The sequence below is a fragment of the Xiphophorus couchianus genome, chromosome 2 (genome assembly GCF_001444195.1).
Source record: "Xiphophorus couchianus chromosome 2, X_couchianus-1.0, whole genome shotgun sequence".
NCBI classification, from domain to species: Eukaryota; Metazoa; Chordata; class Actinopteri; order Cyprinodontiformes; family Poeciliidae; genus Xiphophorus; species Xiphophorus couchianus.
In genome coordinates, this window is record NC_040229.1 from 4,281,130 (window position 1) to 4,299,743 (window position 18,614).

The 18,614-nt window shown below is 48.9% G+C and overlaps 1 protein-coding gene across 3 annotated transcripts; it reads left to right on the top strand.

Moving 5' to 3' along the window:
• Positions 1–85: 85 nt before the first annotated feature.
• On the top strand, positions 86–17,871 carry tat (tyrosine aminotransferase). 3 transcript variants are annotated; one of them, XM_028005920.1, is made up of 13 exons: positions 86–529; positions 766–821; positions 2,115–2,326; positions 2,690–2,794; positions 2,895–2,962; positions 3,026–3,184; positions 3,904–4,042; positions 4,112–4,164; positions 15,498–15,650; positions 15,864–15,992; positions 16,467–16,550; positions 17,204–17,302; positions 17,384–17,871. In XM_028005920.1, exons 3-13 carry the CDS (start codon positions 2,116–2,118, stop codon positions 17,522–17,524), a joined length of 1,341 nt encoding a protein of 446 aa, XP_027861721.1. In that variant the 5' UTR covers positions 86–529; positions 766–821; position 2,115; the 3' UTR covers positions 17,525–17,871. The 3 variants fall into 3 exon arrangements, with proteins under 3 accessions (XP_027861721.1, XP_027861712.1, XP_027861731.1); XM_028005911.1 differs by lacking the exon at positions 766–821; XM_028005930.1 differs by lacking the exon at positions 766–821 and having other exon boundaries at positions 86–443; positions 2,109–2,326.
• Positions 17,872–18,614: the final 743 nt, after the last annotated feature.

Genomic DNA, 18,614 nt, shown 5'->3' on the forward strand with positions numbered 1-18,614 from the left:
CTGCTGATCCGTCTTCCCACAGCATGGTGCTGCCACCACCTTGCTTCACTGTATGGATGCTGTGTTCAGGTTGTTACTTTCCCCCACTAGGGCCAGGAAGTTCTGTTTGGACCGGGTCAGAACCTGCAGGTTTTGAAGCTGATTCCAACAGACTTTAATCGATCGCAGCTTGTTGCTCTGATGCTGATCTCTGTTTGCCTTTGCGTGACGAACGCAGCCGCCCCCCCAGCACCAGTATACCCACCACTATGCCCTCCCAGTAAATGCTGCAGCCGGTCTGGTTCTGGTTACTGGTGGAGAGGAGTAGGAGGGGGCGTTCCCGCTCGGCCCCCGGCCTCGGCCAATGGGAGCGCTGCGTCTGGAGGTTTTGCTGCTCAGCATCTATGAAAGCAGCTTTGATCTGCTGGATGAGATCCTGAGCGGTTCTCCAGCAGCCAGACGTTAGTGGTTCTGGTTCTAGTGGTTCTGGTTCCAGTGGTCCTTTTGGATAAAATCCTGAGCGGTTCTCCAGCAGCCGGACGTTCAGCAGGTAAAATGATTTTCTGTTCCATTATTGTAGTGAAGTGGCCTGACCCTGACTCTGACCCTGACCCCCTGACCCTGACTCTGACCCTGACCCCCTGACCCTGACTGTGAATAAATGAGGATCTGCTGCTGTTAATGATGGATGAGGAGCTAATTTATGAGCTTTCATGTAAATTAATTTTATTTAATAAAAATGGAATTTATTGAATCAAATGTCATTATTTGTTTGTTTGCCTCCAGATATTGCAGCAGGAAGTTTTGATGAGCTGCTGCTGGACTGGATGCCAGTTACTCTAGTAATTACTCTAATTACTCGGACAGTAGCTTTAAGACGGCCCGTTACCACGGCGACCCGAATGTTTTAGGATTTAAAGAAATGATCTGCTGATGATACTTTAGTAGAAACATAGCAGAAGACCTCAATTAAATCAGCAAAACAAAAATCCTACTAATGACAAAATGATCATATCTATAAACTTTAACAACAAGCAGTCGACCAACGGGCAATAAGATATAAAAATGCTGCACTCTGAGCATCCAACCATGTTGAACATTTCTGTTTCGAATCTTAACCTGAAGAGGCCCAGGTCAGAGGTCAGTCTTATATCAGAGTCTCGGTGGACTCGGTGTTTAACGCTCAGCGATTGACACCAACAGTTCCAATATTTCAGAAATCCTGGTGGTCAATCTGTAGCATTAAAGACAGTTCAGCAAAGTCTAACAAAGTTTGAGAAGTGTCACAAACTTTAACCAAGTTTGGCGAAGTTTAATGAGCTTTATCAAAGTTTAACGAGCTTTATCAAAGTTTAATGAGCTTTATCAAAGTTTAACGAGCTTTATCAAAGTTTAATGAGCTTTATCAAAGCGTTATGAAAGGCGTGCCGTGGTTTGATCAGAGGTCATTCGGTAAAAGCCGATTTCTCCCAATTATCCAGGCAGGAAGTTATGAAGCCTTTTAAAGTTCGCTGTGATTTTAAAACACAAACCTAAACATTACAACATTTGGTTTAAATAACAAAATAAAATGATGGTAGCTGTTCAAATTAACTACATTTATAAAACCTGTATTTGTGTTCCCATCCTGCCTAACAAGACTGGAGGAATTATTGATTAGTTTAGTCTCTTAAAACGATCAATTATTCAGATCTAAGAATTTACTAAAACAAGAAACAAGTAGAAATGTGAAAGAAGGTTTGATTATTAATGACATGATAGATTCCACGTAAATTAAATTATTATTTAGTTAATTTAAATTAATTAATAAATGAAATGCATCAGTTTTAATTTCTGACAACAGTCTATACTTCATAAATGTGATTTATTGCTGCTTGTTTACGTTTCCCACACATAACCAATAGTAACATTAGACCATCTACTTTTATGTGTTAAATATTAAAGTCATTCAGTGATTTTTAGAGTTGAAGACGAATCAAATATGAGAAATTTGACCCATTTTTAATTCTTTGACTTAAAATAAAAAATGTAGTGGATTATTTTTCTGCTTCTGAATTGTTTCTGTCCCAGTTGATCACATGATCTCCAGGCTGTTAACACGCCAGCTGGTCTGGCTGCTGCTTCTTGTCCTGCAGGATGGACAACCAGGCCTACTTGAAGAGCAAGCCCCTGACCTTGAGCGGGAAGGTCGGCGGCCCGTTTCCGGCCAAGCCGCGCAGCCGCAGGCAGCGCTGGGAGGTGAAGCCGTCGGAAATGTCCCGCAACACGTTGAACCCGATCCGGGCCATTGTGGACGGGATGAAGCTGATCCCCAACCCGGCCAAGCCCATGATCTCTCTGTCCATCGGTGGGTCTGTAAAACGGTTGCTACGGAAACCAAGATTCTATGCATAATAAACATGAGCTTGTACTTTCCATTTTAAAGAGTCATATTTATGAAAGAAGGCTTTCATTATGAGATTAAAATGAACATTTAAGCTCCAAAGTCTTGATTTTTGTAATTATGACTCAGATCTAAGACTTTCACTTCTTCTCTGACTGATAAATCAGACTTTAAAAATGACAAATTAGACTTTCTTTTGTAGAAGCAGAAATTAAATTCATTAAAATGGCAAACACGTGTTTGCCATTAATAAAGGGTTTCTCATTGTTTGATGTCTGAATGTTTAATGTTGGATGTTGTTGGATGTTAATGTCGGATGTCTGGCAGGTGACCCCACTGTGTTTGGGAACCTGCCGACGGATGCCGCCGTCCTCCAGGCCATGAAGGACGCCATCGACTCTCAGAGATTCAACGGCTACGCTCCGTCTGTGGGTGAGTCTCTGGAGACCTGAAGGTCCCGACGCCGCAGCGCCGGACGCAGCATTGCTGCATCTCTGCATTGCTGCATCTCTGCATTGCTGCATCTCTGCAGGCTACCTGAGGAGCCGGCAGGCCGTGGCAAACTTCTGCAGCCGACCTGAAGCTCCACTGGAGGCAGAGGTACTCTCTCTCGCCCATTAGCTTGTCTCCGTTGCCCGCTAACTTAGCTTGTCTCCATTGCAGGACGTCATCCTGACCAGCGGCTGCAGCCAGGCCATTGAGCTGTCCATCGGCGTCCTCTGTAACCCAGGAGACAACATCTTGGTCCCTCGGCCCGGCTTCTCCTTGTATAAGACGCTGGCCATCTCCATGGGCATCGAGGTCAAACTCTACGACCTTTTGGTGAGAAAAGCTGCTTCCAGTGACCTATTCCCCTCAGACCAGTGGCCTGATGGATGAGGGGAGGAAGTGCGTCTCTAACCCTAACTGTTTACTTCCTGTCATTTGTTTGAACTGTACATTACATTAAACTGAATACAGTAAATCAACAGAAACCTGCTGTTAGGCCAGAATATTTATAGTTTTATAGTTATTTTACTGTTATTCTACAGATTAATGTGATCAGCATATTACTGTATATGGGATTACAGTAATCTATTGGTGTTATTGTCATTTTCTCCATATCTGTTTTCTGAACTTGAAGCAGGAGAAACGAAGCATGCCTTAAAACTGAATCCTCTGATGCTTTAGAAGAGATTCACATAACTTCTGTGTGCTGTAGTTATCTACTGTTACTGCTTAACCAACTAAACAAACTGCAACTTAACATGTCAAGTGTAGAACGACATGAAGCCTCTGTTCAGTAAACTCTGGTCACAAATCTGTCCAATAAATAGACGGTCAATCGGTCAAGAATAAATGATATAATTTGGGACAAAACCATGACATATAATTAAACTACTTACTGAAATACCAGATGCAACACAAAGTGATCATCTGGTTCCCTTCTGTTGTCATGGTAACTAGGACCACGTCTACTCATTGACTTGTACATTAAAGTTCACCTTGGTGCAGCAGGTGTGCTTCTAGCTCTGAACCAGAGACCCCGTCTGCGTTTTCAGCCTGAGAAGTCGTGGGAGATCGACCTGCAACACCTGGAGAGCCTGGTGGACGAGAGGACTTCCTGTCTGATCGTCACCAACCCGTCCAACCCCTGCGGCTCCGTTTTCAGCCGGGAACACCTGCAGAACATCCTGACAGGTGAGTTGAGCCTCTGTGACGGGGTCAACGGTTCCTGCAGTGTCTCACCTCGATGGCTCTGTCTTCCAGTTGCCTCCAAGCTCTGTGTTCCCATCCTGGCGGATGAAATCTACAGCGACATGGTGAGTAGCAGCGGGTCAGTCGGGTCGGTCATGTCAGTCGTGTCAGTGATGTCAGTAAGGTCACTCATGTCGGTCATGTCAGTCGGGTCAGTCATGTTAGTCATGAAAGTTGGGTTGGTCATGTCAGTCGGATCAGTCGTGTCAGTGATGTCAGTCGTGTTAGTCATGAAAGTTGGGTCAGTCATGTCGGTCGGATCAGTCGTGTGGGTGATGTCAGTCGGGTCAGTCATGTTAGTCATGAAAGTTGGGTCAGTCATGTCGGTCGGATCAGTCGTGTTGGTGATGTCAGTCGGGTCAGTCATGTTAGTCATGAAAGTTGGGTCGGTCATGTCGGTCGGATCAGTCGTGTCGGAGATGTCAGTCGGGTCAGTCATGTAAGTAACGTCACTCATGTCAGTGATATCAGTCGGGTCAGTCATGTTAGTCATGAAAGTTGGGTCGGTCATGTCAGTCGGGTCTGTCATCTCAGTCATGTTAGTCATGAAAGTTGGGTCGGTCATGTCAGTCGGGTCTGTCATGTCAGTGATGTAAGTCGGGTCAGTCATGTCAGTCGGGTCAGTCATGTCGGTCGGGTCAGTCATGTTAGTCATGAAAGTTGGGTTGGTCATGTCAGTCGGGTCAGTCGGATCAGTCGTGTCGGTGATGTCAGTCGGGTCAGTCATGTAAGTAACGTCACTCATGTCAGTGATATCAGTCGGGTCAGTCATGTCAGTCATGTTAGTCATGAAAGTTGGGTCGGTCATGTCGGTCGCATCAGTCGTGTCGGTGATGTCAGTCGGGTCAGTCATGTTAGTCATGAAAGTTGGGTTGGTCATGACAGTCGGGTCAGTCATGTTAGTCATGAAAGTTGGGTCGGTCATGTCAGTCGGGTCTGTCATGTCAGTGATGTCAGTCGGGTCAGTCATGTCAGTCGGGTCAGTCATGTCGGTCGGGTCAGTCATGTTAGTCATGAAAGTTGGGTTGGTCATGTCAGTCGGGTCAGTCGGGTCAGTCGGATCAGTCGTGTCGGTGATGTCAGTCGGGTCAGTCATGTAAGTAACGTCACTCATGTCAGTGATATCAGTCGGGTCAGTCATGTTAGTCATGAAAGTTGGGTCGGTCATGTCGGTCGCATCAGTCGTGTCGGTGATGTCAGTCGGGTCAGTCATGTTAGTCATGAAAGTTGGGTTGGTCATGACAGTCGGGTCAGTCATGTTAGTCATGAAAGTTGGGTCGGTCATGTCAGTCGGGTCTGTCATGTCAGTGATGTCAGTCGGGTCAGTCATGTCAGTCGGGTCAGTCATGTCGGTCGGGTCAGTCATGTTGGTCATGTCAGTCGGGTCAGTCGGATCAGTCGTGTCGGTGATGTCAGTCGGGTCAGTCATGTTAGTCATGAAAGTTGGGTTGGTCATGACAGTCGGGTCAGTGGTGTTAGTCATGAAAGTTGGGTCGGTCATGTCGGTCGGATCAGTCGTGTCGGAGATGTCAGTCGGGTCAGTCATGTAAGTAACGTCACTCATGTCAGTGATATCAGTCGGGTCAGTCATATTAGTCATGAAAGTTGGGTCGGTCATGTCAGTCGGGTCTGTCATCTCAGTCATGTTAGTCATGAAAGTTGGGTCGGTCATGTCAGTCGGGTCTGTCATGTCAGTGATGTAAGTCGGGTCAGTCATGTCAGTCGGGTCAGTCATGTCGGTCGGGTCAGTCATGTTAGTCATGAAAGTTGGGTTGGTCATGTCAGTCGGATCAGTCGTGTCGGTGATGTCAGTCGGGTCAGTCATGTAAGTAACGTCACTCATGTCAGTGATATCAGTCGGGTCAGTCATGTCAGTCATGTTAGTCATGAAAGTTGGGTCGGTCATGTCGGTCGCATCAGTCGTGTCGGTGATGTCAGTCGGGTCAGTCATGTTAGTCATGAAAGTTGGGTTGGTCATGACAGTCGGGTCAGTGGTGTTAGTCATGAAAGTTGGGTCGGTCATGTCGGTCGGATCAGTCGTGTCGGAGATGTCAGTCGGGTCAGTCATGTCAGTCGGGTCAGTCATGTCGGTCGGGTCAGTCATGTTAGTCATGAAAGTTGGGTTGGTCATGTCAGTCGGGTCAGTCGGATCAGTCGTGTCGGAGATGTCAGTCGGGTCAGTCATGTAAGTAACGTCACTCATGTCAGTGATATCAGTCGGGTCAGTCATATTAGTCATGAAAGTTGGGTCGGTCATGTCAGTCGGGTCTGTCATCTCAGTCATGTTAGTCATGAAAGTTGGGTCGGTCATGTCAGTCGGGTCTGTCATGTCAGTGATGTAAGTCGGGTCAGTCATGTCAGTCGGGTCAGTCATGTCGGTCGGGTCAGTCATGTTAGTCATGAAAGTTGGGTTGGTCATGTCAGTCGGGTCAGTCGGATCAGTCGTGTCGGTGATGTCAGTCGGGTCAGTCATGTAAGTAACGTCACTCATGTCAGTGATATCAGTCGGGTCAGTCATGTCAGTCATGTTAGTCATGAAAGTTGGGTCGGTCATGTCGGTCGCATCAGTCGTGTCGGTGATGTCAGTCGGGTCAGTCATGTTAGTCATGAAAGTTGGGTTGGTCATGACAGTCGGGTCAGTCATGTTAGTCATGAAAGTTGGGTCGGTCATGTCAGTCGTGTCAGTGATGTCAGTCGGGTCGGTCATGTCAGTAAGGTCACACATGTCAGTGATGTCGGTCGCGTCAGTCGTATCGGTGATGTCAGTCGGGTCAGTCATGTTAGTCGGGTCGGTCATGTCACTCATGTCAGTCGTGTCGGTCATGTCAGTCAGGTCGGTCGCGTCAGTCGTGTCAGTGATGTCAGTCAGGTCGGTCGCGTCAGTCGTGTCAGTGATGTCAGTCGGGTCAGTCATGTCAGTCATGTCGGTCGGATCAGTCGTGTCGGTGATGTCAGTCGGGTCAGTCATGTAAGTAACGTCACTCATGTCAGTGATATCAGTCGGGTCAGTCATGTCAGTCATGAAAGTTGGGTCGGTCATGTCAGTCGTGTCAGTGATGTCAGTCGGGTCTGTCATGTCAGTAAGGTCACTCATGTCAGTGATGTCGGTCGCGTCAGTCATGTCAGTAAGGTCACTCATGTCAGTGATGTCAGTCGTGTCGGTCATGTCAGTCGGGTCAGTCATGTTAGTCGGGTTGGTCATGTCAGTCGGGTCAGTCGTGTTAGTCATGAAAGTTGGGTCAGTCATGTCGGTCGGATCAGTCGTGTGGGTGATGTCGGGTCAGTCATGTTAGTCATGAAAGTTGGGTTGGTCATGTCAGTCGGGTCAGTCATGTAAGTAACGTCACTCATGTCAGTCGGGTCAGTCATGTCAGTCATGTTAGTCATGAAAGTTGGGTCGGTCGCGTCAGTCGTGTCAGTGATGTCGGTCGCGTTAGTCGTGTCGGTCATGTCAGTCGGGTCAGTCATGTTAGTCGGGTCGGTCATGTCAGTCGGGTCAGTCATGTCAGTCATGTCAGTCGGGTCTGTCATGTCAGTCGTGACTAACATGACTAACAGTCATGTTAGTCATGAAAGTTGGGTCAGTCATGTCAGTCATGTCGGTCGGATCAGTTGTGTCAGTGATGTCAGTCGTGTCGGTCATGTCAGTCAGGTCGGTTGCGTCAGTCGTGTCTGTGATGTCGGTCGCGTTAGTCGTATCGGTGATGTCAGTCGGGTCTGTCATGTCAGTCATGTTAGTCATGAAAGTTGGGTCGGTCATGTCAGTCGGGTCTGTCATGTCAGTGATGTAAGTCGGGTCAGTCATGTCAGTCGGGTCAGTCATGTCGGTCGGGTCAGTCATGTTAGTCATGAAAGTTGGGTTGGTCATGTCAGTCGGGTCAGTCGGATCAGTCGTGTCGGTGATGTCAGTCGGGTCAGTGATGTCGGTCGCGTTAGTCGTATCGGTGATGTCAGTCGGGTCTGTCATGTCAGTCATGTTAGTCATGAACGTTGGGTCGGTCATGTCAGTCGGGTCTGTCATCTCAGTCATGTTAGTCATGAAAGTTGGGTCGGTCATGTCAGTCGGGTCTGTCATGTCAGTGATGTAAGTCGGGTCAGTCATGTCAGTCGGGTCAGTCATGTCAGTCGGGTCTGTCATCTCAGTCATGTTAGTCATGAAAGTTGGGTCGGTCATGTCAGTCGGGTCTGTCATGTCAGTGATGTAAGTCGGGTCAGTCATGTCAGTCGGGTCAGTCATGTCGGTCGGGTCAGTCATGTTAGTCATGAAAGTTGGGTTGGTCATGTCAGTCGGGTCAGTCGGATCAGTCGTGTCGGTGATGTCAGTCGGGTCAGTCATGTAAGTAACGTCACTCATGTCAGTGATATCAGTCGGGTCAGTCATGTCAGTCATGTTAGTCATGAAAGTTGGGTTGGTCATGTCGGTCGCATCAGTCGTGTCGGTGATGTCAGTCGGGTCAGTCATGTTAGTCATGAAAGTTGGGTTGGTCATGACAGTCGGGTCAGTCATGTTAGTCATGAAAGTTGGGTCGGTCATGTCAGTCGTGTCAGTGATGTCAGTCGGGTCGGTCATGTCAGTAAGGTCACACATGTCAGTGATGTCGGTCGCGTCAGTCGTATCGGTGATGTCAGTCGGGTCAGTCATGTTAGTCAGGTCGGTCATGTCACTCATGTCAGTCGTGTCGGTCATGTCAGTCAGGTCGGTCGCGTCAGTCGTGTCAGTGATGTCAGTCAGGTCGGTCGCGTCAGTCGTGTCAGTGATGTCAGTCGGGTCAGTCATGTCGGTCGGATCAGTCGTGTCGGTGATGTCAGTCGGGTCAGTCATGTAAGTAACGTCACTCATGTCAGTGATATCAGTCGGGTCAGTCATGTCAGTCATGTTAGTCATGAAAGTTGGGTCGGTCATGTCAGTCGTGTCAGTGATGTCAGTCGGGTCTGTCATGTCAGTGATGTCAGTCGGGTCAGTCATTTTAGTCATGAAAGTTGGGTTGGCCATGACAGTCGGGTCAATCATGTCAGTCATGTTAGTCATGAAAGTTGGGTCGGTCATGTCAGTCGGGTCGGTCGCGTCAGTCATGTCAGTCGGGTCTGTCATGTCAGTCATGTTAGTCATGAAAGTTGGGTCGGTCATGTCAGTCGTGTCAGTGATGTCAGTCGGGTCGGTCATGTCAGTAAGGTCACTCATGTCAGTGATGTCGGTCGCGTCAGTCATGTCAGTAAGGTCACTCATGTCAGTGATGTCAGTCGTGTGGGTGATGTCAGTCGGGTCAGTCATGTTAGTCGGGTTGGTCATGTCAGTGATGTCAGTCGTGTCGGTCATGTCAGTCAGGTCGGTCGCGTCAGTCGTGTCAGTGATGTCGGTCGCGTTAGTCGTATCGGTGATGTCAGTCGGGTCTGTCATGTCAGTCATGTTAGTCATGAAAGTTGGGTCGGTCATGTCAGTCATGTCGGTCGCATCAGTCATGTCGGTGATGTCAGTCGGATCAGTCGTGTCGGTCATGTCAGTCGGGTCGGTCGCGTCAGTCATGTCAGTCGGGTCTGTCATGTCAGTCATGTTAGTCATGAAAGTTGGGTCGGTCATGTCAGTCGTGTCAGTGATGTCAGTCGGGTCGGTCATGTCAGTAAGGTCACTCATGTCAGTGATGTCGGTCGCGTCAGTCGTATCGGTGATGTCAGTCGGGTCAGTCATGTTAGTCGGGTCGGTCATGTCAGTCATGTCAGTCGGGTCAGTCATGTCAGTAAGGTCACTCATGTCAGTGATGTCAGTCATGTCGGTCATGTCAGTCAGGTCGGTCGCGTCAGTCGTGTCAGTGATGTCGGTCGCGTTAGTCGTATCGGTGATGTCAGTCGGGTCTGTCATGTTAGTCATGAAAGTTGGGTTGGTCATGTCAGTCGGGTCAGTCATGTAAGTAACGTCACTCATGTCAGTCGGGTCAGTCATGTCAGTCATGTTAGTCATGAAAGTCGGGTCGGTCGCGTCAGTCATGTCAGTGATGTCACTCGGGTCGGTCATGTCAGTCGGGTCAGTCATGTCAGTCGGGTCAGTCATGTCAGTAAGGTCACTCATGTCAGTGATGTCAGTCATGTCGGTCATGTCAGTCAGGTCGGTCGCGTCAGTCGTGTCAGTGATGTCGGTCGCGTTAGTCGTATCGGTGATGTCAGTCGGGTCTGTCATGTTAGTCATGAAAGTTGGGTTGGTCATGTCAGTCGGGTCAGTCATGTAAGTAACGTCACTCATGTCAGTCGGGTCAGTCATGTCAGTCATGTTAGTCATGAAAGTCGGGTCGGTCGCGTCAGTCATGTCAGTGATGTCACTCGGGTCGGTCATGTCAGTCGGGTCAGTCATGTCAGTCGGGTCAGTCATGTAAGTAAGGTCACTCATGTCAGTGATGTCAGTTGGGTCGGTCATGTCAGTCATGTCGGTCGCATCAGTCGTGTCAGTGATGTCGGTCGCGTTAGTCGTGTCGGTCATGTCAGTCGGGTCAGTCATGTTAGTCGGGTCGGTCATGTCAGTCGGGTCTGTCATGTCAGTCGTGACTAACATGACTAACAGTCATGTTAGTCATGAAAGTTGGGTCAGTCATGTCAGTCATGTCGGTCGGATCAGTTGTGTCAGTGATGTCAGTCGTGTCGGTCATGTCAGTCAGGTCGGTTGCGTCAGTCGTGTCTGTGATGTCGGTCGCGTTAGTCGTATCGGTGATGTCAGTCGGGTCTGTCATGTCAGTCATGTTAGTCATGAAAGTTGGGTCGGTCATGTCAGTCGGGTCTGTCATGTCAGTGATGTAAGTCGGGTCAGTCATGTCAGTCGGGTCAGTCATGTCGGTCGGGTCAGTCATGTTAGTCATGAAAGTTGGGTTGGTCATGTCAGTCGGGTCAGTCGGATCAGTCGTGTCGGTGATGTCAGTCGGGTCAGTGATGTCGGTCGCGTTAGTCGTATCGGTGATGTCAGTCGGGTCTGTCATGTCAGTCATGTTAGTCATGAAAGTTGGGTCGGTCATGTCAGTCGGGTCTGTCATCTCAGTCATGTTAGTCATGAAAGTTGGGTCGGTCATGTCAGTCGGGTCTGTCATGTCAGTGATGTAAGTCGGGTCAGTCATGTCAGTCGGGTCAGTCATGTCGGTCGGGTCAGTCATGTTAGTCATGAAAGTTGGGTTGGTCATGTCAGTCGGGTCAGTCGGATCAATCGTGTCGGTGATGTCAGTCGGGTCAGTCATGTAAGTAACGTCACTCATGTCAGTGATATCAGTCGGGTCAGTCATGTCAGTCATGTTAGTCATGAAAGTTGGGTCGGTCATGTCGGTCGCATCAGTCGTGTCGGTGATGTCAGTCGGGTCAGTCATGTTAGTCATGAAAGTTGGGTTGGTCATGACAGTCGGGTCAGTCATGTTAGTCATGAAAGTTGGGTCGGTCATGTCAGTCGTGTCAGTGATGTCAGTCGGGTCGGTCATGTCAGTAAGGTCACACATGTCAGTGATGTCGGTCGCGTCAGTCGTATCGGTGATGTCAGTCGGGTCAGTCATGTTAGTCGGGTCGGTCATGTCACTCATGTCAGTCGTGTCGGTCATGTCAGTCAGGTCGGTCGCGTCAGTCGTGTCAGTGATGTCAGTCAGGTCGGTCGCGTCAGTCGTGTCAGTGATGTCAGTCGGGTCAGTCATGTCGGTCGGATCAGTCGTGTCGGTGATGTCAGTCGGGTCAGTCATGTAAGTAACGTCACTCATGTCAGTGATATCAGTCGGGTCAGTCATGTCAGTCATGTTAGTCATGAAAGTTGGGTCGGTCATGTCAGTCGTGTCAGTGATGTCAGTCGGGTCAGTCATGTTAGTCATGAAAGTTGGGTTGGCCATGACAGTCGGGTCAATCATGTCAGTCATGTTAGTCATGAAAGTTGGGTCGGTCATGTCAGTCGGGTCGGTCGCGTCAGTCATGTCAGTCGGGTCTGTCATGTCAGTCATGTTAGTCATGAAAGTTGGGTCGGTCATGTCAGTCGTGTCAGTGATGTCAGTCGGGTCGGTCATGTCAGTAAGGTCACTCATGTCAGTGATGTCGGTCGCGTCAGTCATGTCAGTAAGGTCACTCATGTCAGTGATGTCAGTCGTGTCGGTCATGTCAGTCGGGTCAGTCATGTTAGTCGGGTTGGTCATGTCAGTGATGTCAGTCGTGTCGGTCATGTCAGTCAGGTCGGTCGCGTCAGTCGTGTCAGTGATGTCGGTCGCGTTAGTCGTATCGGTGATGTCAGTCGGGTCTGTCATGTCAGTCATGTTAGTCATGAAAGTTGGGTCGGTCATGTCAGTCGGGTCGGTCGCGTCAGTCATGTCAGTGATGTCACTCGGGTCGGTCATGTCAGTCGGGTCAGTCATGTCAGTCGGGTCTGTCATGTCAGTAATGTCAGTCATGTTAGTCATGAAAGTTGGGTCGGTCATGTCAGTCATGTCGGTCGCATCAGTCATGTCGGTGATGTCAGTCGGATCAGTCGTGTCGGTCATGTCAGTCGGGTCGGTCGCGTCAGTCATGTCAGTCGGGTCTGTCATGTTAGTCATGAAAGTTGGGTCGGTCATGTCAGTCGTGTCAGTGATGTCAGTCGGGTCGGTCATGTCAGTAAGGTCACTCATGTCAGTGATGTCGGTCGCGTCAGTCGTATCGGTGATGTCAGTCGGGTCAGTCATGTTAGTCGGGTCGGTCATGTCAGTCAGGTCGGTCGCGTCAGTCGTGTCAGTGATGTCGGTCGCGTTAGTCGTATCGGTGATGTCAGTCGGGTCTGTCATGTCAGTCGGGTCTATCATGTCAGTCATGTCGGTCGCGTCAGTCGTGTCGGTGATGTCAGTGATGTCAGTCGTGTCGGTCATGTCAGTCATGTTAGTCATGAAAGTTGGGTCAGTCATGTCAGTCATGTCAGTCATGTCGGTCGGATCAGTCGTGTCGGTGATGTCAGTCGGGTCAGTCATGTTAGTCATGAAAGTTGGGTTGGTCATGTCAGTCGGGTCAGTCATGTAAGTAACGTCACTCATGTCAGTGATATCAGTCGGGTCAGTCATGTCAGTCATGTTAGTCATGAAAGTTGGGTCGGTCATGTCAGTCGTGTCGGTCGCGTCAGTAAGGTCACTCATGTCAGTGATGTCGGTCGCGTCAGTCGTATCGGTGATGTCAGTCGGGTCAGTCATGTTAGTCGGGTCGGTGATGTCAGTCGGGTCGGTCATGTCAGTAAGGTCACTCATGTCAGTGATGTCGGTCGCGTCAGTCGTATCGGTGATGTCAATCGGGTCAGTCATGTTAGTCGGGTCGGTCATGTCAGTCGGGTCGGTCATGTCAGTAAGGTCACTCATGTCAGTGATGTCGGTCGCGTCAGTCGTATCGGTGATGTCAGTCGGGTCAGTCATGTTTGTCGACTCGGTCATGTCAGTCGGGTCAGTCATGTCAGTAAGGTCACTCATGTCAGTGATGTCGGTCGCGTCAGTCGTATCGGTGATGTCAGTCGGGTCAGTCATGTTAGTCGGGTCGGTCATGTCAGTCAGGTCGGTCGCGTCAGTCGTGTCAGTGATGTCGGTCGCGTTAGTCGTATCGGTGATGTCAGTCGGGTCTGTCATGTCAGTCGGGTCTATCATGTCAGTCATGTCGGTCGCGTCAGTCGTGTCGGTGATGTCAGTGATGTCAGTCGTGTCGGTCATGTCAGTCATGTTAGTCATGAAAGTTGGGTCAGTCATGTCAGTCATGTCAGTCATGTCGGTCGGATCAGTCGTGTCGGTGATGTCAGTCGGGTCAGTCATGTTAGTCATGAAAGTTGGGTTGGTCATGTCAGTCGGGTCAGTCATGTAAGTAACGTCACTCATGTCAGTGATATCAGTCGGGTCAGTCATGTCAGTCATGTTAGTCATGAAAGTTGGGTCGGTCATGTCAGTCGTGTCGGTCGCGTCAGTAAGGTCACTCATGTCAGTGATGTCGGTCGCGTCAGTCGTATCGGTGATGTCAGTCGGGTCAGTCATGTTAGTCGGGTCGGTGATGTCAGTCGGGTCGGTCATGTCAGTAAGGTCACTCATGTCAGTGATGTCGGTCGCGTCAGTCGTATCGGTGATGTCAGTCGGGTCAGTCATGTTAGTCGGGTCGGTCATGTCAGTCGGGTCGGTCATGTCAGTAAGGTCACTCATGTCAGTGATGTCGGTCGCGTCAGTCGTATCGGTGATGTCAGTCGGGTCAGTCATGTTTGTCGACTCGGTCATGTCAGTCGGGTCAGTCATGTCAGTAAGGTCACTCATGTCAGTGATGTCAGTCGTGTCAGTGATGTCGGTCGCGTTAGTCGTATCGGTGATGTCAGTCGGGTCTGTCATGTCAGTGATGTAAGTCGGGTCAGTCATGTCAATCGGGTCTGTCATGTCAGTCATGTTAGTCATGAAAGTTGGGTCGGTCATGTCACTCGGGTCAGTCATGACCCCAGAATCAGCAGAGAGGGGGATTAGGTCCACCGGGTTTCAGGGAGACTGATCTGAAACCTCTCCTTTCACCCATTTGACCTCAGCAGGTCAAAGGTTAAGCGGGCGCGACGCTAACAGCAGATTTTTATGGTCTCTAGCGGTCGGATGTTTGATGGGCCTTAAGGTCCTCTTCCTGTGATTTTCCCTTCAGAGGCGGTTCTGATTGGACTTTATTGGTTCCTTTCAAGCTGATCTGTGGTCAAAGGTTCTAGTTCTGGTGAACTGTTTGGACTCAGTCATGTTTAGCAGAGCATAAATATTTTGGGTTTCCTGTCAGAACCAGAACCTTCCATCGGTTCTGCCACGGGTCAGCAACATTCCTGGGTTTTTCCAGCAACTGGGAGGTTCTGGCGGTTCTGACGGGTCACTGGGTTCACCAGAACCATCCAAGCTTTTGCCGGTGAACAGCAGCAGATCAGCATGACTTTGCAGTTTCAGACGTGTTTCTGTGGGGGCGGGGCGGGGCGGTTCCGGACCGGCTCTGTGGTCCAACAGAACCGCTGGCTTTATGACTGCAGCAGCAGAGTTATGTAACTGGGTCTGGCCAATGGGGCGGGAGGCGGGTCCGGCTCTAATGAGAACCAGGTTCTGAGTAGAAGCGGTAACTGGGCCGTCTCACGCTCACTTCCTCCTCATCAGAACCAGAACCAGAGGAGCAGCTTGGGTTCTGGAGGCCTCCGGCTAATTTAGTGGACCCTTAAGCATTTGACCTCTGACCTTAATGTTTAAAATGACCGGTTCTGGTTCTGCTCTGAATCAGAACCAAACCTGGAGAAGCAGCATTCAGCTTCTATGTGCCACAAATCAGGAACAAACTTCCAGAAACTTCAAAACAGCCGAAACCCAGAGATCCAGACCGGAACACTGATCCATGTCTGACGACTGACGGCGTCAGTTTGTCCCGATCCAACATGGCCGTCTGCTCTGATCCTCTCCAGGTTTTCCCAGGATGCAACAGTCCTTCCCTGGCGTCTCTCAGCAGCGAGGTTCCTGTTCTGGCCTGCGGCGGCTTGGCCAAGCGCTGGCTGGTTCCAGGCTGGAGGATGGGCTGGATCCTCATCCACGACCGGAACCGGGTCTTCGGATCGGAGGTCCGACCCGCTTTCACCTTCACTTCCTTCTGATCGATCAGCTGATCAATAAATGCCTCCAGCCTGAGCTTCTATTGAGTCGATAAATCGTTTTCAGGTTTAATGTGTTGCTCTAATATTTGCCTCCATTATCAATTATAAACCGACGATCAGATTAGAAAGGCTGACCGACCCCCACCTGCTGCTGACCCGGCTGTCATGTGACCTCCTCAGATCCGCCAGGGCCTGGTGAGGCTGAGCCAGCGCATCCTGGGAGCCTGCACCGTCGTCCAGGGGGCGCTAGAGAGCATCCTGAATGACACACCGCCCGGCTTCTACAGCAGCACCATCAGCTGCCTGCAGGTCAGTCTGTAGACGGACAGCGTGAACATTAATTCAGATTATATTGCAGCAGAATAATAATCCATATTAGGATGCAGTTTACCAATATTGATCATCAATCTGTGATCAGCTCTGGGATCCTACTGATGATGATGAAGGTGGGCTCAGCCTTTGTGTTGATGCCGGTCCAAAGGTTCTGGGACTTGATGATCCCAGAACCTTTGAAAAGAGAGTCAGGCCCACAGCATGACACGTCCTCTGCCGTTCTCAGGTTTTTCCCGTTTTGAAAGCTGAAAATCTTAATTTGGTCCAGAAACATCTTCATGTTCAGTTTCATACGACGCTGCTGATGTGATGAAAGATGAATTTAGTTTGGTCCAATCAGCCTGCAGGGCTCAGCTTTAGCTCCGCCTCCACCCAGAGATGGGCCAACAGCAGGCAGATGCCTCACTCCGACAGGAATGTGATAAAGATTAGTCTGTGCTCTTCCTCCAGTCCAATGCAGAGATCTGCTTCAGCGAGCTGAGCGCCGTCCCGGGCCTCAACCCCGTCATGCCGTCCGGAGCCATGTACCTGATGGTGAGTAGAGGTCAGCCTGAGGCCGTCATCATCATCATCATCGGTCCGAGGGAAGAATCAACTCAAATTTGATTTGTATAGCACATTTCAGCAGCAGCAAAGAGCTTTACATCATATCAAACACAGAAACACAATGAAACATAGAATCAACAATCAAAACACAAAATTAAGTCAGGTTCCATCAATAAATTTGTAATTGATTACGTTTCAAATACAATCCTAAACAGGTGGGTTTTTAGTGGAGTTGCATCCATAAAGGTTTACCTGTTACACTCCTACTGTGTTATATGGAACAAAATACCTGTTGCTATTTTTATTCCCCCTCACGCTCACACAGTTTAAAACAATGTAAATAGCATTTTAATGGGCTTCTGGCACCAGGTTCTGTTCACCTCTTTCACTGAATCTGGAGCAGGGACTCCGCCGGCCCTCATCACAGCACAGACTTCATGAAAATACAGAGAAGATTTACTTCCCTTGTTTGTTCACTTCTGGATTTAACCGGAGTCATTCTGCTGGTCATGAAGCAGAAACTGCAGAAGGATCAGAGTTTGGACCAGAGACCCGACGGCATCAGCATCATTTTATTCTCGGCAGAGAGAAACGGCAGGAAGTCGAAGCGGCCTCTAACAGGACGCCGTGTGTTGTTGCAGGTCGGGATTGAAATGGACCATTTCCCAGAGTTTCAGAACGATGTAGACTTCACGGAGCGCCTGGTGACGGAGCAGTCCGTCTTCTGCCTGCCCGCCTCGGTGAGACAATCATCAATAATCACTAATATCAATAAGTGGTGATGAGGACGCCAGGCAGAGCTGCTCTTCCTCTGGCTTCAGGCGTTCGAGTATCCAGACTTCTTCCGTATTGTTCTGACGGTTCCAGAGGAGCTGATGCTGGAGGCCTGCGGCCGGATCCGTGAGTTTTGCCGGGCCTGGTATCGACCGCCCAGCTGTGACGGCAACGACCTGGACCAGTGACCCGGCTGGTTCTGACCCGGCTAGTCCTCGTCCACATCGTGTCCTCTTTGATGCTGGGAGGTTCAGGGACGTCGCCTAATATTTATATTTTATACAGGCAGCAAATATTAAAATATTACCCTCCATTGTTTTTGTATATTTATAAACTGAGTCTGGATGTGATCTATTAAGGAGTTATTAGTGATCTATTAATGCTAAAATAGGTGCGGGCCGGCTGGTTCTGATCCGATTCTTCAGATCTTCTGGTTCACCATGCTATGCTGAACTTGCTACCGTTTCCTGTTTATCATAAACTGATTTTCTGTTGCTGTTTCTGGTTGTCTAATAAAACTGTGTCATAGCCGCTGCTGAAGGGCTTTTATTTCGTCTCAACGCGTCTGCAGCCTTCGGGTCGCGAGATTCAATATTCAGTAACAATAACAGGTTTTATTTATGATGCCTATACAAATATATCCACTTCCAAGAAAAAAAACGATGATTAAAATGAGAGCAGCACTGATAAAGTCTCCATCTGAAACTTCAAACCATGAAGGGAAGAACAAACCAGAGAGAAGGAAGTCTGGAGCAGCTTGGGGATCTAACAAACCGGCATCCTGTGGAGTGACTCAGGTTCTGCTGAGTTTGGGTCAAAGTTCACATGTCCTCTCTGAGACAATCTCAGTCTTTTCCTGTGTGATGAGAAGCTGCAGCAGCCAATCAGTGTCCAGTTAGGAAAGCTGGAAAATCAACAATGGAGATTTCCTGGGACAGATGTCCATATAAGGTCATACCTGCTTTAGTGGGCGTGGCTCAAAAACACCAGTGGATAGACTGACTGCGATTTGTTTCTTATAAAATATTCATAAAATATCATAGAAACAACCTTTATTTTCCCAGAGAGATGTTAACACTTCCAAAAGTTAAACATTTATTTAAAAATGCAAGACTAACAATAAAATAATAATATATTGTTCAGGATTATAACTATTATGTAATTGTGTATTTAGCAGAAACAGAAATATCGTACTCCAATGTGCAACTGAGTGTATGTTTTTTTAATTGTTTATTTATGAATCTTTATATAACCAGGTAGAAACCTGCTGAGGCCAAA